Here is a 26,323-nt window from a genome sequence, read left to right on the forward strand (position 1 = left end):
TGTGAACTGATCCAGCCATTCTGGCTGGCAATTTGGAATCATGCTCAAAGGGCTATAAAAGAATGCCTGCCCTTTGACCCAGCCATACCATTGTTGGGTTTGTACCCCAAAGAGATCATAGATAAACAGACATGTACAAAAATATTTATAGCTGTGCTTTTTGTGGTGGCAAAAAACTGGAAAAGGAGGGTATGTCCTTCAATTGGGGAATGGCTGAACAAACTGTGGTATATGCGGGTGATGGAATACTATTGTGCTAAAAGGAATAATAAACTGGAGGAGTTCCAGGCGAACTGGAGAGACCTCAGGGAACTGATGCAGAGCGAAAGGAGCAGAGCCAAAAGAACATTGTACACAGAGACTGACATACTGTGGTAAAATTGAATGTAATGGGCTTCTGTACCAGCAGCAATGCAATGACCCAGGACAATTCTGAGGGATTTATGGTAAAGAATCTTACCCACATTCAGAGGAAGGACTGCAGGAGAGGAAACATATAAGAAAAGCAACTGCTTGAACGCATGGGTCGGGGCGGACATGATTGAGGGTGTGGACTCGAAACTACCACACCAATGCAACCACCAACAATTGGGAAATTGGTCTTGATCAAGGACACATGACAAAACCAGTGGAAAAGTGCGTCGGCCATGGATGGGGGGAGTGCGGGGGGTGAAGGGGAAAATAGGAGCATGAAACATGTAACCATGTTAAAAATGATTATTAATAAATGTTAAAAAAAAAAAAGTGAGCAGGGAAGCTGGGTAGCTCAGTGGATTGAGAGTCAGGCCTAGAGACGGGAGGTCCTAGGTTCAAATCCGGCCTCAGATACTTCCCAGCTGTGTGACCCTGGGCAAGTTACTTAAGCCCCATTGCCCACCCTTATCACTCTTCCACCTATAAGCCAATACACAGAAGTTAAGGGTTTAAAAAATAAATAAATAGAAAAAAAATTTTTTTTAAAAGTGAGATATGTATTTTTTGACATGGTCCCTGTGTGATTTCAATGGGTTTGAGAATGCTTATTTGTTACTTTTTAAAAAAATTTCTTTCTTTCTCTTGTTTGATTGGGTTGTTTGCAGGGAAGATGTTATATTAGAGATGCTCCCTCTCAAAAAAGAGAGAGAAATGAAGAGAAGAAGAAAATTTAAAAGTATACATATTTCTCAATTGTTTATGGTATCTTTACAAAAATGCTGGAAAGCAAAAGTGTTCAATCTTTTCCTTGCCATAATACAACAAAAATTATGCAATAAAGAGTTGTTGAAGAAAAAAATTAAAAATTAGAGGTTAAATAACTTATTCCTAAAGAACTGTGGGTCAAAGAACATGATACTTTCAGAAAAGAAAAAAGGAATAAGACAGCATGTCAACATTTGGGGGATTTAGCCAAGTATTCCTTGATAGAAAATTTTATATCTCTAAACACCTTCATCAATAGAAAAAGGAAGAACAGATAAATGAACTGGACATAAATCTAAACAACAACCAAAAAACCTATAAAGCCAAACACATATACACACACATCTGGGACCAAATGGACTTACATAATTTTAACAAATATTTTTAAAAGAATTCTAATATTACAGAAATTATTTTTAAAAATTGGAAAAGAAGGAATCCCACCAAATTCCTTCTTTGACACAAATATGGTTTTATACTTAAAAGAACAGAGTCCAAAAAAGGAAGAAAAATGTATACCAATAAACCTAATGAACACTGATGCAAAATTTTGAAATATAATATTGATAAGGAAAGTACAGTAATATATCACAAAGATTTTATGTGGTCACCAGGCTGAATTTATACCAAGAAGGCAGGTTTGATTCTGGAATGCAAGGTGGCTAACAGAAACTTTTTGCTTCTGTAATTTCTAATGGTCACAAAAAGTCAGTTAAACATCTTAGAATCTTCAGAAAGTCAATTGGAACTTGAAACTATAAATAGAGGTGAAGTTCCAACTGAGGGGGCTTTTGCCTTCTGGCTTTCACTGTGGCTGGAGGCTTTGCTTTGGCTTAGCCTGTTAGCTACAGCCTTTCGGCTTGGTTTTGGCCTAATTGCTTCGGCCTTGGCCTGTGCTTATTTGTCTTGGGGAAATTTAAACCTATCTCATTTCTCTGGACCTCTCCCTGATCTCTCCATCTACATTCCCTTCTCTTCCCCTTCATTTCCTTTGGGCCCTGGGTGGAAGGGAGGGCTTGGTGATTGAACATTGTGGGTTTTAGTTTCTATAGACAAGTAAAGTATCCTCAAATAAGTTAGCCCTAGTTTTAGTGATTTAATAAGGACTTTACTTAAAAGGCAGTCAAATCTCCCGACTGGGAGAGCAAGCTCTCTCAGTCTAAACCTCTCCGTGGCCCATCCCCCACATCACCCTTTTCCCTAGCAGCAGTTAGAAAATCCTGAACCTCTTTCCCTCTGACTAACCTGAGATTAATAAATCTCCTCGAAACCTACTCAAAGCCTCTGGTGAATCATTGTATCGAAAATTGAGACAGGGGCTAAAGAGGGAAGGAATCATTTTCTTCTTATTTCTTGAGAGAACTGGGGGCATCCATCTTGGCAGGAAGTACCTACCCGAGACTTCCTCCAGCCATCAGTTTGACTGGCAGGGAGGAGCCCTCTCGACTCCTCCCTCAAGAGACTTTAGAAACTATAAAGAGAAACCCTCCAGCCAAAACCTAAACATTTCTTACTGGCCCTAGTTTCCTCCCTGTATTCTCTGTCTCAAGCCTCTGGGAATAAACCTGTTTGAGCTGCCCTCTCCTACATACCCCATTTCTTTTATCTCCTATATACATTCCCTTACCTTCATTCCTCCTCCAATCACCTTAGAATCACCTAATATCCCCTTTACCCTTCCTCACACCCAAATTGCCTTTGTTGACCCACACAGATTACCTTATTTATTTCTTGATAACATTCAACAGTGGGAAAATTATCAATAAAATTGACCACAGTAGGGGGCAGCTGGGTAGCTCAGTGAATTGAGGCCTAGGTTCAAATCCGGCCTCAGACACTTCCCAGCTGTGTGACCATGGACAAGTCACTTGACCCCCATCGCCCACCCTTACCACTCTTCCACCTAGGAGCCAATACACAGAAGTTAAGGGTTTAAAAAAAAACTGAGGGGCAGCTGGGTAGCTCAGTGGATTGAGAGCCAGGCCTAGAGACAGGAGGTCCTGTGTTCAGGTCCAGCCTCAGACACTTCCCAGCTGTGTGACCCTGGGCAAGTCACTTGACCCCCATTGCCTACCCTTACCAATCTTCCACCTATAAGTCAATACACAGAAGTTAAGGGTTTAAAATTTAAAAAAAAAAAATTGACCACAGTAATAACAAGAAAACAAGAAAAAAATCACACTATGTTCACAGACGCAGAAAAAACTTCTGACAAAATACAATATCCATTCTTGTTTACAAAACAAACAAACAATAATAACCTAGAAAATACAGGAATAAATAGATTCCTTCATACGATAAGTATTTATTGAAATTTATTTATTCAGTGTTGTAACAATCAAATTATCAAAGAATTACTTAAAAGAGCTAGAAAAAATGAGAGCTAAATTTATATGGTAAATCAAAAAGTAAAAGGCCTCAAAGAATGAATGACATATGACATAAGTGGCAAGTAAGGGGGCATAGCAGTATCAGATCTCTAACTACAACAAAAGCAGCAGTCATTAAAAATAATTTGTTATTGGTTAAGTAATGGAGAGGTTGATCAGTGGAACAGATTTAAATACATAACAAACCAGAAGGAAATAAACACAGTTGTCTAGTGTTTGATAAACGCAAAGACACTACTTAAGAGAAAAATGTTAAGGAAGTTCTCTGGGATTTCTAGAGCTCCCTACTTAAGTCCTAAAAACAAATTTTAGATTTTTATTCCTAAAGGGGCCCCAAATTTGCCTATAACATGAATTTTTGTAAAGTATGTCTAATTTTCACATTTATTTTTATTATAATTTCTGAGGTGAGTTTTTATAGGAAATCTGGATCCAAAACTGAGAATCACATTTAGGAATAGTAAGACTAGAAAGTAAAGTGAGCAGCTTAGGAACCTTAATAGGATAGCATAGTGTCATATTTATGAATAGAGGAAGAGTTCAGGACCAAACAAGAGATAGCTATTATCCCTGGGATAGTAACCCAAAATGTACCATTTTGGTCAGAACAAAATTTTAAAAAGATGCTGTACAGACAAAACCAATGTAGCTAAAATTAGGAATAAAATAGGTTAAATGTGGAAAAAAAATCTTTGCAGTAAGTTTCTCTGATAAAGTCTCATTTCTAAGATATATAGGGAATGCTATGTAACATATAAGACTTAGAACCATTCTCCAATTGATAAATGGTCAAAGGCTATAAACAAGCAGTTTTCAAAGGAAGAAATTCAAACTACTAATACACATTTAAGAAAAGTGCTCCAAATCAATAATATTTAAAGAAACACAAATTCATACAATTCTGTGGTACTACTTGACACCCAAGAGATTGGTAATACTGCCAAAAAAAAAAAAAAAAGGAAAAAGACAAATGCTAAAGTACTGTGGGAAAACACATTCATTAATACACCATTGGTAGACCTGTGAATTGGTGTATCCATTCTGGGGAAGAATTTGGAACTATGCCCCTGAAGTTATTAAAATGTGTAGATTCTTTGACATAGCAATACTAATACCATATGTAGATTCTAAAGAGGTCAGACAAGAAAGGGTAAAAGGACATATATGCACAAATTTATTGGAGCTCTTTCTATGGTGGTAAAGAATTGGAAACTGAAGGGGTATCCATCAACTGGGGAATAAATGGCTGAACAATGCTATAATGAACAAATAAATACTATTGTTTTAGGAAAAAAACTTGAAAATTCATATTATCTGACAGTGAGTGAAGTGGGCAGAACTTGGAAAACGAGTCATACAGTGGCAACAATATTATAGACAACCAATTTCATAAGACTTAATCTATCACCTCCCTTTTCAGGTCAGTAACATTGCAATTGCTCTGGCACTTAACACAGAGCCTAGCACAAAATATGTGCTTAATAAATATTTATTGCTTAAATGATTGTTTGCTATAGGGACATGGTTTTTCTTTCCCACTTGGGGAGGGAGTGAGTTAGGAAAAGTAGAAGGCAGATTTTAATTTACATATAGTTTAACTTTTTAAAAGTTTAATTTTTTTATATTTAAAAAGTAGCATAATAAAGTTTTTTGTCTTTTTTTTTAAGTGTTGAGATGTAAATCTACATCAGATTGCTTACCATTTGAGGAAGGTGAGAAGGAAGGAGAGAATTTGGAACTCAAAATTAAAAAGAAAAAAATGTTAAAAACTGTTTTCACATGTACTGGGGAAAAATAAAATACTTATTAAAGTGCTGGATTTTACTGAGGAGAAACCAGTGTTTGAAATTTGCCACCCACAGCTACCAGCTGTGTAATCATGGACAAATCATTTAACCCAATCTTTAGTTTCTCATTTTGAAATGAGATAATAATAGCACCTACTTCATAGAGTTGTTGTAAGACTTAAAAAAGATAATATGCAGGGTGTCCTAAAAGTCTTAGCGCAGATTTAAGCTCTAGTAGCTTTAAATTGCACTAAGAAATTTGAGACATCGTGCATACAAAATACTTCACAAATCTTAAAGCACCATGTAAATGTTATCAATCATTATTATGACTCCAGTCCCTGATGGAGACTTGGGGGAAATATCCATTACAAAAACAGGATTCAACAAAATATCTATTAGAGCCTACCATATACAAGGCACTAATACTGGCAAAGGAAAAGATACAAAGAGAAAATAAAATAGTCCCTTTCCTTAAGAGGCCTACATTTTACTGAGTGAATGTAACATGCACACAGGTAAGTAAATATAAAGTAATACAAAGCATTGCACAGTATTTTAAGACAGGCCTGAATCTGGGCCACTCACTGGAGTGATTTAAATAAAGATTTTCTAAGAAACAGGGAACTTTAAAATGAGGACATTTGATCAGTTTCCGAACCCCCCCCCCCCCATCATTTCCTACATTCCATAACAAAGGCCTCTCCAAATGAGTAATTAAGTAGAAACTCATCATATTAGGAAAGGGAAAAGGAGAAAACTTGAAGATGAGACTTTTGTGTCCAAATGACATTTATAAAAGGATATTCTATATAGCCAATTAAAGCCTTATTTTACTCCAAATCTACATCAAATTGAGGTGGTGTGACAACTCCCAAGATTGCTTACCAATTCTCCCAATCTCTGAAATGTGTTAAGGAAATTTCTCCCTTTTCAAAGGTTCAAGGGGATGGTGACTAGTAGGAATTAGGTTTATCTGTTAACTCTACTTCGAGATCTTCACTTTCTTTGAGAACTGAAGATGGCTGGGGAAATGAGAATCAGAAGGATGGAAGGTTCTCAATCTATTCAAGGTCAGCTAACTTGGATCTTATCTATAATTAATTACAAGTGCTAAAGGTTGATTATCTATGATTATCTATGAAGTTATAATTGGGAGATTAAGAGCAACCTACTTGTTAATTTTAGAGGCAAAAGAAAGTGAGAAACGACTAAAACAACAAAGATATATGAATAGCAACCAATTAAAATGGGCATGACTTTCTTCAGTGAGTTTTGCCTCTAAATTAACTAGCTATTGCCAGGAAGATCAGAGGGGAGCATTTATGCCTTTATCTCTTCCCTAAAGATGTTAACCCATATTGAAAGAAGAGTGTAGAGGGGATTTGATTTTAATGTCCAAAACTAAAAGATCCTAACAGGGAGGAAAAGGGTGTAAATAATGAAAATATCTAAGTATAAGTGGGTGTGTACATATATTTATTTTCTAGAGAGCAAAAATTAATTTATATTTCCCAGAGAAAGAATGGCAGTTACAGTTATGAAAGGAAGCATATATATCCTCATTCAAATAAGAAGTGTCACAGAAAGCACAAACCAAACACTAAAAAATAGTGGCAGACATAGTTTAAGGGACCCTAAAACAGATGTGTAGAAAGAGGGTTATCAGATAGTGGGAGTGTGATCTAATGACCCCCACTTGTCTGGAACACCTGGGCCAAAGTTGCTTACTCCTCCTCCCTACTAGGTAGACTTTTGAAGGTACAGTTTGGATGGAGGCTCCCCAAACTGGAAGGGTGGTAGAGGAGAAGATGGAGGAAGGTGTTAGGATTAGTTTGAATCCTAAATGACTTCTGTCCAATGTTCAGAGCCACTAAAATCTTGACAAACCTCTCCCAAAGCACTTCCCAAACGTTTTTTCCTCAAGATGGAGTTGTGTTCTAAAACCTCCCTTCAGCCACACCTCTCCCCTCCTCAAGGTCCCTACTCCAAACTCTAATCAATATAACAATATAGCTGAACAGGAATTTATTGTGAAGATTAAGTATTTGGGGTTTCAGGGAAGGGGAAGGATATGGGGAGTCAGCAATGAGGGTAAATGGAATAGATTTTACTAACAACTATGAACTTCCCCCTGGGGCAGACAGCACTGGATCTCTTTTGATGCTTGATCTCAGTACTTGTTCATCACCCCCTATAATCTCCTAATCACTATTCAATAACCTAATATAAAAGGGGAGTAACAGGGATAAATGAATCAAGCAGGATCAGAGAAGGGACCCCCCCACCCCCGTTCGAACCCACTCCCCCAGTAGTCTGGGCTCTCCTGCCAAAATGGAGACCTGCTGTTCAATGTCTTCTTTGTTGGTAAAGGAAACTTGTAGAAATGAATGATGGCAGTTGTGATCTCCAGTCAGTCTCAAATATAGAGATTCTCTCCAAATCCACCACTCCCACCTCCCTTGATCCAACCCCCTGGGCCAGAGCTCCAACAGGAGTGAAGTGACAGTTGAAGCTCCTCCACCTCTGACTACTCCTTCACATTCCGAACCTCCAGCCTCTTCCTGGGGCTGCTCCAAGCTCCAAGCTGTATGCTTTACTTAGCCCCCTTTGCTGAATTCAGTCCACACTGTTACAGATGTGAACGCAAACAAATGGGGAGAAACAGAAAAAGCCTCATGTAGGAAGTGGTACCTGAGATACGATTAGAAGTGTGTGGAGATTTTAAGAGTTTTAATCAGACAACAAGCATTTATTAAGTATGTGCCAGGTACCATGCTACATGCCAGAGATACAAATATAAGCAAAAAGAAATAGAACCTCTGCCTCAAGAAGCTTGTGTTTTAACAGATAATGTTGTTCATCTGTTTCAGTTGTGTCTGACTTTTTATGACCCTATTTGTGATTTTCTTGGTAGAGATACTGGAATGGTCTGCCATATTAGAAACCTAGATATATAAAGTTCAGTGACTTGCCTTAGGGTCACAAACATATAAGTATTTGAGATTAGATTTGAACTTCCTAACTCCAGGGCTGGTACTCTAACCACTGTACCACCTAGCTGCCTCAATAAACAAAATACATCCCCCAAAGAAAAAGAAAAAAAAGAGTGGGTGGATGGGGTTGTTGTTGTTGTTATTGGAAAAAGGCAATACCAAAAAAAGAGAATTAAAAATGAAGGGAAATGGGAAGAGAGGTACCTGGAGAGGCATGGTGGCAAAGTTAAGATGGAGAATAGGGGTCTTTGGTGTAGGCCCTTTCCAAAAATGGAAGTTCTGAGTAAAAATTCACTAGTTGGATAATAGGCCCATAGGATAGGAGTCAGAAGGGAGCTGAGGAATATATCTAAATCCAGAGAAGATTGGAAGAGACATGCTGAAACCAAAAGTGCAAAAACATTAGTCAGTAGATGGCATATCATATGGAGAATAGTTAGGAGGGAGGCCAGTTTAATTGGAACAGAGAGTATGCTAAAGGTAGTAAATAATAAATAAGGAACTGAGTAAAACTTATAATTACCACCATTTCCAACTGACAAATGGTCAAATGATATGAATAGGCAGTTTACAAAGAAATAAATCCAAGCTCTCAATAGTTATATGAAAAATGGTTCTAAATAACCAATAATTAGAAAGGAGTAAAACTAAAACAACTCTGAAATACAATCTCACACTCATCAGATTGGCTAAGATGACAAAAGGGGAAAATGTCAAATGCTAGAGGGGCTGTGGAAAAACAGGTACATTAAGCCTGTTGGTAGAGCTGTGAATCAGTCTATTTTGAAAGAAATTTGGAACTGTGCCAAAAGATATATTAAATAATATATATACCCTTACCCCAGCAATTCTGCCATTAGGTCTATACCTCAAAGAGACCAAAGAGGAAAAAGACCCATATACACAAAAATATTTATATTTTATATAATACATATTTTATATAATAACAGTTCTTTTTGCAGTAGCAAAGAATGGAAACTGAGGGACTACCCATGGTATATGATTGTGATAGAATACAATTGTGCTATAAAATGATAAAGGGGAAATGGTTTCAGAAAACCCTGGGACAACTGGTATGAACTGATGCAAAGTGAAAGGAACAGAACCAAAGGAATAATTTATATAATAACAATAACATCGTAAAGAGAACCAACTCTGAAAGACTTAGTAACTCATCCTCATAACAACCAACTATGATTCTCAATATGTGGACTAGAAGGAGGGAGAAAATTTGAAATTAGAAATAAATTTTTTTCAATTGCCTCTAGGATAAAAAAACAAATATGTGGAGTCATGCAAAACAAATTCATCAGCAGTATCCAAAAAACAAGAAAGGAAGAAAAAATATCCTTCATTTGACAAAAGTAACAAGTGTTGACTACTGTATATAATTTAAAGGGATTCACTTTAAAATGTTCTGTTGAAACCAAGACTTGTACTTGATGTTATTTATTCAATTTTATAACATATAAAAATCAATTCTTCAGAAATTTTAGTTTCTCCTAAAAAACTAATGGAACACATATATTTGATAAGGTTTTTCTTTTCTCTCAAAGATTGTTTTAAAAAACAGGTTTGATAGAACGTAATGGACTTCTGTACTAGCAGCAATGCAATGACCCAGGACAATTCTGAGGGACTTATGGAAAAGAATTCTACCCACATTCAGAGGAAGAACTACAGGAGTGGAAACACAGAAGAAAAGCAGCTGCTTGAACACATGGGATGAGGCGGCATGATTGGGGATGTAGACTCGAAACTACCACACCAATGTAACTAACAAAAATTTGGAAATAGGTCTTGATCAATGACACATGTTAAAACCAGTGGAAATGTGCATCGGCCATGGCAGGGGGTGGATCTTGGGGGGGGGGGGTGAAGGGGAAAGTAAGAGCATGAATTATGTAACCATGTTAACTTTTCTAAAAAAATAAATATTAATAAATGTTTAAAAAACAGGTTTGTAAAAAGTCAGTACAATTCTATTTTCTAAGATAAATGGTTTAAAATCTTAACATAAACAGCCTTCATTACATTTATTGTTTTAAAAGTTCTTGTCTATTCTATCTCACCAAGGAGAACATAAATTTAATAAAATATAGTACTTAAAAGAATTTTAATTATTCTATCTTCTCATTACTATGAATTATCATTCTACCAATTTTATTCATTTAACATTAATTACCTACTACATCAAAGGGATATAAAGGCAAAAACAAAATAGTCCCTTCCCTTTGTAGTTTTCATTTTATTCAAGGAGGAGAGGAACTGTGCATTTAAGTGCCTACTCTGTGCCAAGAATTGTGTTAAATGCCTTACAAATGTCTTTTTTGATTAGAAAAAAAGCATGCACAAATATAATAAATTGAAGAAAATTGATAATAAAGTACCGACAAATGGGTTTTAAATGCCAGGTTGAGGAGTTGAAATTTTATTTTGTAATCAAGGAGCCATTTAAGCTTTTTCAGTAAGGGAGTGACATGGCCACAATTCAGTCTCAGATTTACAATCTCAATCTTGTACTTAACTATTCACTCTTTTTCACATATCCAATTTGTTGCCAGATCTTAGAGATATGATCTCTATAATAATGTCTCTGCATTCAACTCCTTCTCTATTCACATAGGCACCACCATAATTCAGACCTTTATTAGCTCTTATTGGTATTTCTGAAGCTGTGTCTTAATTGGTCTTTTTTCCCCTCACATCTTTCTCCCTTCCAATTTATCCTCCACACAACTGCCAAAATGATATTCCTAAAGCATTAGCTAAGTCATAGTCAAATTGCTCTAGTGTCTCCTTATTGCCTTTAGGATTAAATACAAATACCTTTGTCTGACATTTGAAGTTTTTCACAATATTGCTCCAATTTACCTTTCTTGTCTTCTTATATATCCTTTCCCTTCATACTCTGGTCCAATCAAACTGGTCTTCTACTTACCTCTTCCTCAAACATGATATTCCAATCCATTTCACCTTCTCTTTTCAAATTCTTGGTTTTCTTCAAAGCTTAACTTTGAGTACTACTTCCCACATGAGGTCTTTCTTGGTCTCCCTCTTCTCTAGATGCTAGTGGCTTCCTCTAATATTCCCTTGTGTTTTATTTTATACATATTTTGCACTTCCTTAAATATGTACCTCTTGTTTCCCCCCAATAGAAGGTAAACTCCAGTGCTTGGTATAACACCAAAGAACACAGGATATACTTAATTATTGTTTGAGTAGTTGTTGATTAATTAATGGCATGCTTATTAGCTATATTATTACTTGTTTCATTAGTCGCTTATTGATTAATTGTCAGATCTGTACCTTAAGAATGTTAATTGGGATGTTTTTGAGGAAGCTCACAGTGAATGGCCTTGACTTCCTTAGTGAAATGGAAGGCAAAGTTTTCTGCTGAGAGAGAAAGGGAGTATGAAGTAAGTGGCTTGAGAAAAGAATATCTGGAAGAGAAGCTGCAGGGAATGTGATAAGATCAAAGGATTATACATCTAGATGTGGAAAGGATATCAGAAGTCATGTGGTTCAAATCCCTCATAGATGAAAAAAACTTGGGTGTAGGAGTTAATTAAGTCATTTGTCCAAGGCCAGAGAGCAGTAAGTATGCAAATTTTTAATACAATAAACATTATCTATTCCCAACACTTGAAAAATTGTTTTAAAACAACTGAATTAAAGACCTCACAGATTTGTTTCAGGTTACAAATGCTGAAACTTTAAATGATTTTGCTTCATGAATTCCTAATTAAAATTATGAACATAGATAAAAATATCTTGGCTTAATTATTTGAAATAAACATAAAGCAATATTTCTGCAATCCAAGTTGTAACAGTCTGCTTTAGGAATCCTTCAGAGTTGCTGATAACTTGCCAGAACTACTTGTAAAGAAATACTAAGAACCAGGACACAATCAGGAACTGTGTGCAGGTTGAGAACAACTTCAGAGCCTAATCATGAGGTGGAAAACAAAAATTAAAGTACCAAAAATAATTAAGCCTAAACAAAAAGTGGCAGTTAAGTTCAGATATACTGCTGGACTCTGTGGCATTTTTTTTTAGCATGGAACAATTATCAGATGACAAGACAAAAATAAGAACGCTGGTGGGTTGAGACGGATATCTACAGCAAGTTCAGAGACTGAATAAAAGTAGCAATAATATCCATTCCTGGTCCTAGGAAAGGGTCAACATAAGGAAGGACAAAGTGCAGGTAAGAGGCTTTTAAAAAGTGATATTAACAATTTGATATTCTTTCTATATAAAATATGATTAATATCTAATTTCCTTCTTGACTTTTGAGGGTCTTGGCTATTAACAAAAAGAGATAAGTATCAAATATATTTATGTACATAAAATGCTATGCTAAGAATAAGTACATGCAAATTTCAATGTATGATTCATAAAACCAAAGAGTTGGAAGTAGATATATATGTTGAAATTGATTTTTAAAATATGTTTCTAATTTTTTTATTTTTATGAATTAAAAACTGAAGTTGGCACATGCTTACTCTTAAAATAATTATGTTTATTTATCTGTAAAGTTCCTAGAGAATCTATCTGAGACTCAAGGATATGTTATATGATGGATAAAGCTGTTCTCAACATTGTTTATAAAATAAGTTTTCTTAAATATTTCTAATACAACCACTTCAAAGAATCACAGAATTATTTTTGAGTTGGAAAGGGACCTCAGCAATCAACGAGTCCAACACATACTTGAAAGAATCCTTACAATAAAATCTCCACCATGTGGCCATCAAGTCTAGTAGAAGATTTCCAATGATCTTCTACTACCTCCTCAGGCAATGGATTTCACTTTCAGACAGCACTAATTATCAAGAAAATTTCTCCTAATACCAGGCTTAAATTTGCCTCTTTGTAATTTCTACCTATATGTCCTGGGACTGTCACCACAAAAGCCTTCTCTAATCCAAACCTTTCCTTCCTATGCCAAAGTTTCACAGGAATTTATTTGTTTACACACTGTGACATTTATTGCACTGTATCTTGCATAACAATTATTTGTATATTGGTCAGAGGGTGCTAAATTGTAAGCTCTTTGAAAGCAGGGATTGGCTTAACTCACTTCTATATCTTCTTAAGCATCAGTGTCTCATGTATAATAAGTGTTCAACTGATATCTGCTCAAATAAAATGATGATTTAAAGGTCTATAATTTTTTTAATCTGGCACAAAAATTATACTTTAATTATGGTATATAAATAAAAATCATATCATTTCAAATTATTGAGAAGTGGTAATATTTATAATAAGAATCACAAAACTATCTCATTTGATCCCAACAACTGAATGAAGCTTAGTAAGACTTCATAGAAATACTTACATATACTAAGTAAGATATATCAGCTTTAAAATTATCTGAAAACAACCAATATGGTGTTAGTTTTTTCTAACTTTTTTTCCCAAATGAATTATTGTTCTCCTATTCTCCCATCTATAAACATTGGACTATGTGAATATCATGATTTTAAAATGTCAACACCCTAACAGTGTATTTATTTTTATTTAGAATATTTTTCCATGGTTATATGATTCATGATTCCCCTTCTCCCAGGGCTGACAAGAAATTCCACTAGGTTATACAGGTATCATTGTTCAAAACCTATTTCCATGTTATTCATATTTGCAGAAAAGTGACCATTTAACATCAAAACCTAATCATATACTTATTGAACTGTAATGGAGCATGTCTTTTTCTTCTGCCTAACAGTGTATTTCTTGAAATAATGAATCAAAACTATCCAGATGTGCTGGAACCATACAGCAAAGTAAGAATAGAAATAATCTGCTCATCACCTCCTGCAAATATCAATAAAAAAGGACAATTCAAGTACTAAGGAACCACAGGTACATTTCAGAATACCTGGCAGCTTCTACTAAAAATGAGAAGAGATCTTGGCATACCATGTTCCAAAAGACAAAAGATATGGGCTTATAACCAAAAATAACCCGCAAAGCTGAATATAATCCTACAGGGGTGGGGAGGGAGACAAGAGAATAGATTTTTAAAATGAAAGATATAAATTTCAAACATTCCTGATGAAGACCAGAGTAGAGATGCAAATGTAAGAGTCCAGAGAAACCAAGAAAGGTAAATTTATTTGAATTGGAAAGTATTGTTTGATAATTTCTAGAGCAAACATTTTAATGGGGAAAAATGAGTTTTTATTCAGAATGTTAATGTTTTCGAGGGTCTTAAGGGTATTAAATAATAAAAACTGAAGTCCTAGGGATGGATTGATACTATTCTGAGGACGTAAAGAAGGGAAAGAGAAGGTAAAAGGAAGAATTCATAGTGAAGAAAGGAAGAGATGGTATACTTACCATTTCTCATAATTGGGGTGCAAGAAAAAAATAGTATAAAAACAGGGAGTAAGTTTTAGGAAGAGCAAGCACCAGATGAACTTAACTAAAATGACAAAGGAGTGTTGAACACATGCATACATACACATTAACCATTTGGTTTAGAACTATATCTACCATGACAAGAAAACAAAGAGGAATGGATGGGAAGCTTGAGGGAGGATGACAGGGAGACAACAGTCATAAAACAAATTCATGATCCTGAAATGGGGGAAAAGCAAAGCAAATAACTAAAAATGAAGGTAATGCCCATCAATTGGGGAATATGAATAAATTGTGGAATATGAACGTAACAGAATATTACTGGGCCATAAGAATGACAAAAGAAAGTATTGCAGAGAGTCCTAGGCAGTATGGACTAATGTAAAATGAAGAGATCCAAACCAGAAGAACAATTTATATAAGGATTGCAAGATTATAAGGAAAAACAATTTTGAAAGACTTAAGAGCTTTGATCGATGCAATGATCATTTCTCCAAAAGACCCAAGATGAAGTAAGTTACCTACCTGCTAATAGAGATAAAAGAAGCAAAATCCAGAAAAGTCATATATTTTCAGACATGGCTATTGTGTGAATTTGTTCTACTTGACTATGTTTATTTGTCCCAAGAGTATCCTCCTCCCCTCTTTTTTTCTAGTACAAAGAGGTATTTAGGAAGAAAGTTATCAATATTGATTTTAAAAAAAAACTAAAACAAGACCATTCAAACAACATAAAAATGTACAGAAGAGAATACATGGAAGGTTATGTAATGTAAGATTACATAATATAAGGAAGGAAGCAAAGAGAAGTAGAACATTTTAATAAGTGAGGTAGTAATTTATTATATACTTTAGAAAAATAAGTAATATGAAATGAAGATTCATAATTTTCTTTCTGTGTTATTTTGCATATATTGAAATTATTTTTTGATATTTATTTTTAATGTATGTACAAAACCCCATATTTTTGCATAAATGCTTTAAAAATATTCCTTGCTTTCCCATAAATTTTTAGACTGAAAGAATTTAGATAAAAATTGACAACTTGACAAATTATCCTTCCAGATAGAAGGAAGAGAGGTTCCTCACACAACAGTACTCTATATCTCATGTATCCAGCTTGGCCTTTGCACTAGCACCCACCATCTTCACCTTTCTTACAGAATATCTCTCTTCCTTTAAGACTCAATATTAAACACAACCATCTATATGGAATTTGTCCTAACCCTTATAATTACCAGTGCTCTCTTTACAAATGAATTTTATATTTTGTGTTTATTTATACTTATTCTGCATGTACTTTCTTGTCCCCCCCTGTTTTCAACTTCAGCTTCTTTTTAAAAAAATTGATTTTATACAGAGGAGTAAGGATTAAACAACTGGGGCTAAGTGACGCCCACAGTAACATAGCTAGGAAGTGTTTGAGGCCATATTTGAACTCAGGACCTCCCATCTCCAGGTCTGGCTCTTCATAAACTGTGCCAGCTAACTGCCCCTAGGCTTTGTGACCATAGGAATTGTTTTGTTCTTTGCACTGATACCCTCTATGACTAACAAAGTCACTGGCACATAGTAGAAACTTAATAAATGTTAATTCATTGATAACTTTGTTACAAACCAAATGCAGGAAAAAATACCCATTAACAAGTATCATTCTGAAAAAGCAACCTAAAAATCTTACCTCCTGTTCCTAGGACCTTCAGAAGTTCAAAATTTTCAATTCCCACTTTCTCCGCATGGCCTGTTAAATTAGCTAAAATAAAAACCAAGGGAAAAAAATGTTAAAAATCTTTAACAAACTGAGCTTCTAACACCACCAGATATCAAAAGTTTGTTGATTTTAACATACTTAAAAACATTTTAAAAGTAAATTAAACTGATTATTCTTATCTGAAATCCTTTATATATTTTAAACATAGAATTAAATAAAAAAATAAATAGGATTTCCAAGACTCTGGTCTCAGTATTACTAATAATTTGCTGTAGATCTTGAACAAGTCTCATAACTTGTGCCATGCCCCTCTTGGGACTTCATTTCTTTATTTGTACAATGATGTCAGAGTTGGACTAGATCTCTGAAGTCCTTTTCAATTCTAAAATCCTATGAATATAGATATTAAGAATTTAAAAAAATAAACCATATGCACTGATTTTCTTTTGCATAGTTTTAAAATCTTCCTTGTGTCTAAGACTTGCTAGACTTGAATAGTTTAGATAAGAGGAAGAGCTCATAGGGGATAAACTAAACTATTAAAAAAACTGTTCAAAAGTTTCCTATAACTATTAAGTTATTTGATCCCAAATGTTAAAAATTCTCAAAATCATGTCTTTTAAGAAAAAATTAGTTCTTAAGTTCATCTAACATATGTTTATCCACTGTTTGTGGAACTCATAGCTTCTTGTCTAGTTCATGGGATCATAAGATTTATATCTGAAAGAGACCTCAGTGGTCACTGGACATCAAGATAATACTAAATGATGGCTAGTGGAATCACAAGTTTGATAAAGAAAAACCAACACTTTTATGTTTCCAAGTCTAAAGCATATTTTTAACTAATAGCTAATAGAAAGTTATTGAGAAATACATTTTTCACATCTGATGCTCCACTCTAAAATAATAACATTACCCACTTCTAACTAAATGGACTAATCTATAGTACTTACTATACCTTAATAATACAAATTAAAACATATTTAAAGAGTTTTCTGTTTATATATTATAAACATTACTTTTCACTTTTCTTTCCAATATCAGTATTTTAGCTATAGTGTAGGTGCTGAAAGGTATGAATTTCTAAAATTATGTCCTATACACCATATACCCACGATCTCTTCACTTCTGAACCTGTGCTATTCTGGGAAATAGAAGTAAAAAAGTTGTTTAGGGGCACTGATAGAATAAGAGACTTGTATAGAGTCACAAAGTCGGTATTTTCTACAGGTAACACCCAAACCCAGTTTTTCCTGATTCTGACACCTACTTTTCAGACTAGTGAGTCATAATGGCTCTTATTTGCAAATGATATATTTTTTTAAAACACTATTTCAACAAGCTTCTTAGTTGATTCTCTAGGATTTTTTAAGTAGACCATCATATCATCTGCAAAGAGTGATAACTTAGTCTCCTCATTGCCTATTTTGATACCTTCAATTTCTTTTTCTTTTCTAATTGCTATGTCCTTCAATTGGGGAATGGTTGAACAAATTGTGGTATATGCTGGTGATGGAATACTATTGCGCTCAAAGGAATAATAAACTGGAGGAGTTCCAGGAACTGATGCAGAGTGAGAGGAGCAGAGCCAGAAGAACATTGTACACAGAGACGGATATATTATGATAAAATCGAATGTAATGGACTTCTGTACCAGCAGCAATGCAATGACACAGGACAGCTCTGAGGGATTTATGGTAAAGATGCTACCTACATTCAGAGGAAGGACTGCAGGAGAGGAAACATATAAGAAAACAACTGCTTGAACGCATGGGTTGGGGTGGACATGATTGGGGATGTAGACTCGAAACCACCACAACAATGCAACTAACAACAATTTGGAAATAGGTTTTGATCAATGACACATGATAAAATCAGTGGAAATGTGCGTTGGCTATGGGGGGTGTGTGTGTGTGCAGGGGGTGAAGGGGAAAGTAGGAGCATGAATGATGTAACTATGTTAAAAACGAATATTAATAAATGCTTTAAAAAAATAAAACACTATTTCATTTGACTTATATCAAAAGTAATAATATTAATTCTTTAAATTGCTAAGTTTTCTAAACTGTAATTTTGCATTGTTTGGGGATAGAGATTGCAATGATAAATGGATACCAGTATATTGTTAAGGAGTTCATAGAGTGAAGAAGTTTGAGAATCACTACTGTGTAGTTAAAATGGATGTTGCACTAAAAAGTTGACCAAAATGACCACTATGCATAGCAATTTAGCCGATAGGAAAAGAGGTACAAATATATGAAAATATATAAATTTAATTACATGGTGATAGATTTCTAGGTAAAATGGCCATTTAAAACACTTCAGAAGCTTATATAGCTCTCCCACATAGTCTGATATCTTCCACACAGGTATTCAAAACACTACCTAAAAGAGCACCAGACAGATCAAGAAAAAGTGTTTTTATCCAGTCCAAGACTATATGACTACAGCTAAAAGACCGGCACAGAGAAGTACACAAGAAGAGGTTGTGAAATATGAGGTGGAAACCAGCTGAAGCTCTGAAAAATAGTCTGAAAATTTCAATATCTTTGAATAGAAATGAGCCAGAGTAGCTTGAACCAAAGCACATCTCAAAGGACCTGAAGCCAATGGACACTATGAGCAGGAAGGCATGAGATCTAGAAGCTATTGGAAAATCATATTCTAAGCTCTCTCAGTGTGATCCTGACTGTGACTTCTTTTTTCTGGCTTTTTGCAGATTTTTTTCCCTTGGCCTGGGAACTTGGGGTTTTGGCTATACTATTTCTAAGAATTTTCATTTTGTGGTTCCTCTGGGAAAGTGACCCTGGGGAGTCTTTCAAGTTCTACTTTGACCTTTAATTCTAAGACAATTGGGAAGTTTTCCTTTGTGATTTAAAAAAAATGTGTAAACTTTTTTGTGGTTGTTTATAGCTTTGTGATTATTAAATTCTCTCCTCAATCCATTTCCCAGGTCAGTTGTTTCTTCTATGTGATATTCACATTTTCTTCTATTTTTCCAGTCTTTTAACTTTATTATTTCTTGATGTTTTATGGAATCATTAACGTCCATTTGGCCAATTCTAGTTTTCAAGGAGTTATTTCTTCAGTAGGTTCTGTACCTCTTTCCCCACATTGTTACTATTCTCCTCATTTCTTTCATCCATTGTTATCATTTGGTTTTTGAAACAATTTTTTTTGCTCTTTTTAAAAATCTTGATCTCTTCCAAGAATTTTTGTTAGGATTGTATCTAAGCTGCATTTTTTTTCTTTCAGGCTTTATTAGTGGATGTTTTCAAGTCATTTTTTTCCTACTTTGTCACACTGTAATTCTTTTTGGTAGGGTTCTTTTTCTGTTTGCCCATTTTTCCGGCCTACTTCCTAACTTTGGGCTTTGTTGTTAGTACTAGGCTCTGCACACTTCTGGAGAGAATATCTCCTAAGCTTCTGTCCTTTTATGTCTTTATGTCTTTCTGCTGTTTTCAGAGCTTAAGTTGGAAGCCTGCAAATTTTTTGTGCTTCCAAAGTGGTGTGATACAGGAAATAGTCTATTCACTGCCCTTCTGGTCTGTGTTCTGAAAGTTCCTGACCCCAATTTAGGTGTATTTGCTTGAATATAATGGATTTTCAGTAGATTTCTATGAGCTCAATCACTGTTAGCTCACTGGGAGGTTCCGAAGAGTCAGAGTGATTCTGTTCACCTTTAATCTAGGTCTCTTGCTCTAGTTATTCCATTGAAGGCTTATGAGCTACACCAGCATTGTTGAACATTTTCAAGTTTTCATGTCCAAACTGGAACTTCAAGCTGCCTGTGAACCACCTGTATTACCCCACAAAGTGGAGGAAGGAAGTGCTCACTTTGGGAGGTTGGACAGAGGGGCAGGGCATGTAAAAAATGTCTTCAGGTGCTGGGAAGAGGAGGAATGAAGCAGTTTTTGTAGTGCTGGCTGGCAGGCATGCCAATATTTTACCAATGTTGAGCTAGACTAAAGTCTTGAATTGAGAACCTACTGTTTTGTTCTTGGGATCAGAGTTTGGAACTTACTCAGCAAATAGCTAGGACCTATACTCATGACCATATCTTACTTCCCTGGATCTGTGACCTAGGCCTGGGTAATGAAGACAGAACTTATATATAGCATTTATTTCTGAATCCAGTGTAGTTTAAGGATCCCTTGTGATCTCTTTTTGACCAGTACTCCATCTAAACCCTCTTTCCATCACTGGGGACTGGAATGTTCCCTGGTGCTACTACTATGCATATTCTTTACCAGTCCCCATTCCTAGAGTCCATAGACTTCTCTGTCTCCCTAAGCCGCCCTGTGCTGGGAGAAAGACCCTCTGTGACTTTTTCTTGACTTTCCCAATCAGAATTCAGAAGGGTGAATTTTCTAGGTCATTGTAGAGAAGCTGTATGGGGTGGGGGGGGTGGGGAGTAGGCAAAAATGTTTCCTCCAACTCTGTCGTTTTTACTGTACCCTCATTCCTCATTTTTGGTCTGTTTGTTTTCCTACATTTTTCTCCATGCTTATTGTATATTCCAACCATTGCATAGAAGTCACTGTGTATCAGTATATATATATATATTGACTAAATTTGAAAGGTCTTACTGAGTTCTTCATAGAATTTCTCTACCTTTTCATCTTCTGCCATAATGTTAGTGTGTATGTAGCAATCATTTTCATTGCACTATTTTTATACTTACTATACCCATTGTAATATGAGATGACTAGTCTATAAAAAGCAGTTTCTTGTTGTCTTTAGAACCTCAATAATACCAACTCCATTTTTTCCCCTCTCCATTCTCTAAGGAGTCTTTTCATTTAGTTGCAACTTCCTTCAGTCTACTAAGTTTGTTTATAAATAGAACATCAAGAGAGCTACATTTCAGTTCTTGTAATATGCCCATTTACTGGAGAAAGATATCAACCGCTAAGTTAAAGTTGATAATCACAAAATTAGGTGATTTATAGCATATAAGTGACCCCACTTTCTACCACTCTGCCATCATTACTTCAGTAAAAAGAGGGTTGTTTAAGAGGTTGTTTTGACTAAAGAATTCATCTCCAAGCAATCCGACGATGAATCTCCTTGTACCTAACTAGGTTAGTCCTCAAAAAGCAAAGCTATGCTTAAAGGCTTTGTATTATTATATTTAAATGAAAAACTCTAGGAACTTATTTCCATAGAGTTTATTAATAATCCCTTGAAATAGAGAAAGCAGATAGATATAGATTTAAAGTCTCTTATCTACTCTTAAGTCTGACCACATGTAGATCCTCCCACACAATTCTCCGTCCATCTCCCCTGTCACATTCAGGGAAGTAGAGAGAGGTCGGGTCACACTTACACCCTTTTATTCATGTTCATGGATACAGCCCTGGCATGCAAAATGGGATGAATTGGATCAGCAATCCAGGAGGGGAAGGGGATGAAACTCCCTCTATACAATCCCTTCTATGATTTTATTGGAAGATAAGCATGTTGAAATTTCATGGATTTACATGCCTAGTCTCCCCAATGAATCATTTCACATAATCAGCTTCTACCTCTAAAGATTCCAACTAGACGTACATAACATATTGCACTTTACATAGGGGAAATTACAACAATGTGGGGATAATAGGGAAAGAAAAGAGGAAGAAAACAAAAAATGATTGATAGACACATTGACAAAATGCCAATTGGGGCATCCCCCTTTGGCATAAGAGTTTACATTCAGAATAAGTATATTCAACCCCCTTTAGTTCAGTTCATTATATCCCAAAGTTCATCCTGGATCTTTTGATGCAGTGTGTTGTTTCTGTAAGCATCCTTATGGCACCTTCTCCAAAAAAGATTTGCTTTCTTGATTTGGAGTGTTGGTGAGTTTCTTTTCCTGAAATTTTAAACCTTGGATTTTAGGATAATTACACAATCCCCCCTGAGGAGGGTGTTGACCAACACCAGAGTCACCCTGGGGATACATGGCAGAGTTATGAGGTATATGAATCAACTGTCAAAAGAAAACCAATAACCCTCACCAAAAAATATTCCAAATAAAAGAGTAAAAATTAAATTCTGGATAAAATAAAAATTAAAAATCTTACATGTATAAAATTCTGAGTAAAAAAAAAAAAGAATAAACCTGTAATAGGTCCTTGAATTACCATGAAGGCCCAATTAAAGTGATTTATGTCCCACAAGCCTGTAGGACAATTGCAGCAATTTTGCATTTTACCCTTTGGCAGCCAGGACTACAGAAAACTGCCAAATTATAAAGGAGAAGAGACTAGGTTCTAAAGTAAAAGGGAAGTATAATTCCCTGGTCTGATATTACCTTCACTCTCAGGGACAGTGGAGCCAAAATGAAAGCCAAACTAAGGTACTTGTTGGAAATCTGGCACAATAAAGTCCAGTGTCTGGATATGTCAAATAGCTGCTTCCTTGAACCTTAAAACAAGTTGTCTTGGCATGGAAACTCATCAGTCCCACAGGGATTGTTGGTCTCCTTGACCTTGTGTTTCTTGGCACTGTTCAGTGGCTCTTTTGTGATCCCTTCTTCTGAAATCGGACTCAATTAGTTCTATAGTATATAATATAAACATTAGTTCTATAATACTTAACAATCAATGGCAGGTTTCCATAGTCCTAAGCTTTTGGGTATGCATTGCTATTAGGGCTAATATATATTGTAAATTTATCCTTCAAAATCAAAAACATTAATACTGATTCCAAGTACAAAAAGTAAGAAAAAAGAAAAAAATTAAATATCCTATTTCAAATATAAAGAAAAACAATAATAATAATACAAATCATAAATTCACAGTTCACATTCCACGTGACAATGTGTTAGCCAAGCAGAGGCACAACACAAAGGCTTCTCACTCAAAAATGAGTTCTATTTCTAATGCAGATTCTAAGTATCAAAATCCTCCAAATCATAAGAGCCCATTTTATGACAACTGCAAACAACCCGTTCCTTGCAGCCAAAAGAGGGTCTACCAGCTATCATTAGGATTCACATGAGTCTCTATACCCACTTGCTGTGTGTCATTTAATAGCTTTTGAAGCTTACGGACATTTGTCACAAGTTCTCCAGATCTATTTATATAAGAACAGCAAGACTGATTAATAATGGTACATGTACCTCCCGATGCAGCTGTGAGCATGTCAAGGGCCAGCTGATTTTTCAAAACTGTTTTTCCTATGGAGTTAGTCTCTTCCTATAGATAAGAGATGGCCTCAGTGATTTGGGAGATGGCTTGAGCTGTGTCTTGAGCCAATCTTTCAACCTCAGCTGAGATATTTCTAATTGAGTCTATTAATACCATCATTCCAAAATTTGGCAGGAGAGCTCAGAAAAAACTCAGTACTGCTGTTGAAGAGGCTACTGAATTTGGTCTTGACCTCTTGGATCTAGAATGCCACCAAGAAGCCAGCTTTCTGGCTGTGGATTTGTCTATCTGGCCAATATAGTGATCATGCACAGATACAGGTGGAATAACACATGCTAAACCACAAGTACCATGCCATCCTGGTGGAAGGGTAGAGTAAGCTGAAGAATTATAAACATAGTATTGTCCAGGGGTCACCAAACCCCATAGGAAATCTTCCCTCCTCCAGGATGAGATTGTAATAGCTGTAAAAGGCATGTATTTATATGTCCTATCCATTTCATTTTCAAGCTGTACTCTAGCACAGATAAATGTGGAGGTGGGGAATGCAATAGTGCTGTTGCATTTCACTTTTTTTCCTATGTACTTGCTACTAATTCAATGAACCCTTACCTCTTGTTACACACAAGTCAAAGGTAGGAGAATGATTAGTCAGAGGTAGTGGTGCTCCTAGACATCTGAAAATTACTTCCAAAGACCCATTAAAAAATCAATTGGGATTTTTAGCTCATTAAATTCTTCAAAGGTCACTGATACAGGTTGTAACCATTTTGATAGAGTCCACCCATCATCATCAATGTGACAATTAACAAAGGCAAAATGTTGTTTAGGCAACATATGACCTCCTTGTGTTGTGAGCTTTGGTAACGTCTCATTTCTATAGAATGGAATTGTTGCCCTTGACAAGACAGAGCTCTGATGGATCTGGTGACACACAGCATCCATAAGGACCTATGGCTTTGCCATAGTAAAGATTTTGTTCAACTTGTCTATGGACTTTTATAATGGTAGTATTTCCAGTCTAGTTATGGGGGGTGGAGGGGTGTGGTATACAAATAAAGACAGTGTAACAGAACATATAGCTAATAGCTAAAACACAGTAACTGAAAGTGACATAGTGTAATAAAATATTTTAGGTTAGATTAATATGTGAACTTAAAAAACAAAATTAAAATCTTAAAACAATCAGCAAATAGAATGAATGTGACAGTATACAGTTATTCAGTGTCAATAGGAAGTACCCGCTTTACATGTGAGCAATGAATCCAAGAGTCCTTTTCTATAATTTTGATAGCTGTTGGAGTGGTTAACAGTACTTGAAACAGACCTTCCCAGGCAGGCTGAGCTCCTCCAGTATGAATCTAAGTGGACAATTTTCCAATCATATTTTTAAGATCTCTATTCATTCTCTCAATTTGGTCTGGGGGAGATATGGTACATGGAATTGGGGAGTGATCCCCAACAAGAATAAATCTGAGACATAACAGAATCAGTAAAATGGGTTCCCTTGTCTGAATCAATTTGTGCTGATGGGTCAAAGTGAGGGACAATCTCCCTTAAGCAACAAACCTTAGCAACAAAAGCTGCTGTGGCTTGGACACTAGGAAAGGCTTCTAGCCATCTGGTAAGCTGATCCACTATGACCAGGGAAACTTTATAATGTCCAGCCTTAGGCACAGTAATAAAGTCAATCTATAAATACTCAAAAGGTATGTAAGCCAGAGGACGCCCATCAAAAGCCTTGCCTCAAAAAGCATGTTGATTGTATGTGTGGCAAGTGGAAGAGGCTGCACACACTTTAGAGGCTATGGTAGTTATACCAGGGGCTATCCATACTTTTTTAACAGAGTCTACAATACCCTGAGTGCCAAAGTGACCATTCTTATGAATGGAAAAGCACATTTGGTGATAAAAACTTCTAGGCAGTAGGGGTTTTCTTTCAGATGACACCCATACACCATTGATCTATTTTGCTTTACACTTTTGTTGCCATTTTTCACTTTCTATTCATTATAAGAGAGAGATAAATTTGAATCATTACTAGTTATCAAAGTTTAAAAATTAATGCAGGTCCCTCTAAGGCAGTGAGCTTTGCTGCAGTATCTGCCTAGTGGTTCCCTCTAGAAACAGAGTAAGTACCATCTGTATGGGCAGAGCAATGAACTACAACTAGTGCTTCAGTTAGCTGAAGAGCAGAAAGCACTCCATTAATGATCTCTGCATTTGCAATACACTTTCCAACAGAGGTTAAAAACCCCCTTTGGAGCCATTCCATACCTACTGTATGGCATATTCCAAAGGCATATCTAGAGTCTGTATAAATTGTTGCTTTCTTCCCCTTGGCAATTATATAGGCATGCTTTAGAGCTATCAGTTCTGAACCTTGGGCACTTATATTTGAGAGCAGTGAAGCTGACCACACAGAGGCAAATTCTGTGACTATGGCAGCTCCAGTGTAGCATATGCTATCCCTCATAAAAGAAGAACCATCAGTGAATAAAAATAAATCTGGGTTGCATAAAGGAGTGTCCAGGAGATTCTCTTGAGGCTTTTCAACCATGGACACTAAAGATTCACAATTATGCAATGCTTCTCCTGAAACTGGTAAATCTGGAAGCAAAGTAGTAGGATTAAGAATTGTACAGAGTTTCAAGGTAATATTTTCACTACCAAACAGGGTTACCTAATATCAAGAGAGTCTTTGATCTAGAAAATGCATGTGTTCTGTGCTTTAACAATGACTCAACCTCATTGGGCA

General features: G+C 35.7%; 1 protein-coding gene across 8 annotated transcripts in view; it reads right to left on the minus strand.

The window, feature by feature from the left end:
• Window positions 1-26,323, minus strand: part of RPS6KA5 (ribosomal protein S6 kinase A5) — a 180,502-nt gene that overhangs the window by 101,191 nt on the left and 52,988 nt on the right. For all 8 annotated transcript variants that reach the window (XM_044665021.1, XM_044665019.1, XM_044665018.1 and 5 more), the window contains one exon: window positions 16,400-16,471. In XM_044665021.1, coding sequence (XP_044520956.1) covers window positions 16,400-16,471 — 72 coding nt within the window. The remainder of the gene's footprint in view (window positions 1-16,399; window positions 16,472-26,323) is intronic.

Source organism: Gracilinanus agilis, chromosome 2, assembly GCF_016433145.1.
Source record: "Gracilinanus agilis isolate LMUSP501 chromosome 2, AgileGrace, whole genome shotgun sequence".
NCBI lineage: Eukaryota > Metazoa > Chordata > Mammalia > Didelphimorphia > Didelphidae > Gracilinanus > Gracilinanus agilis.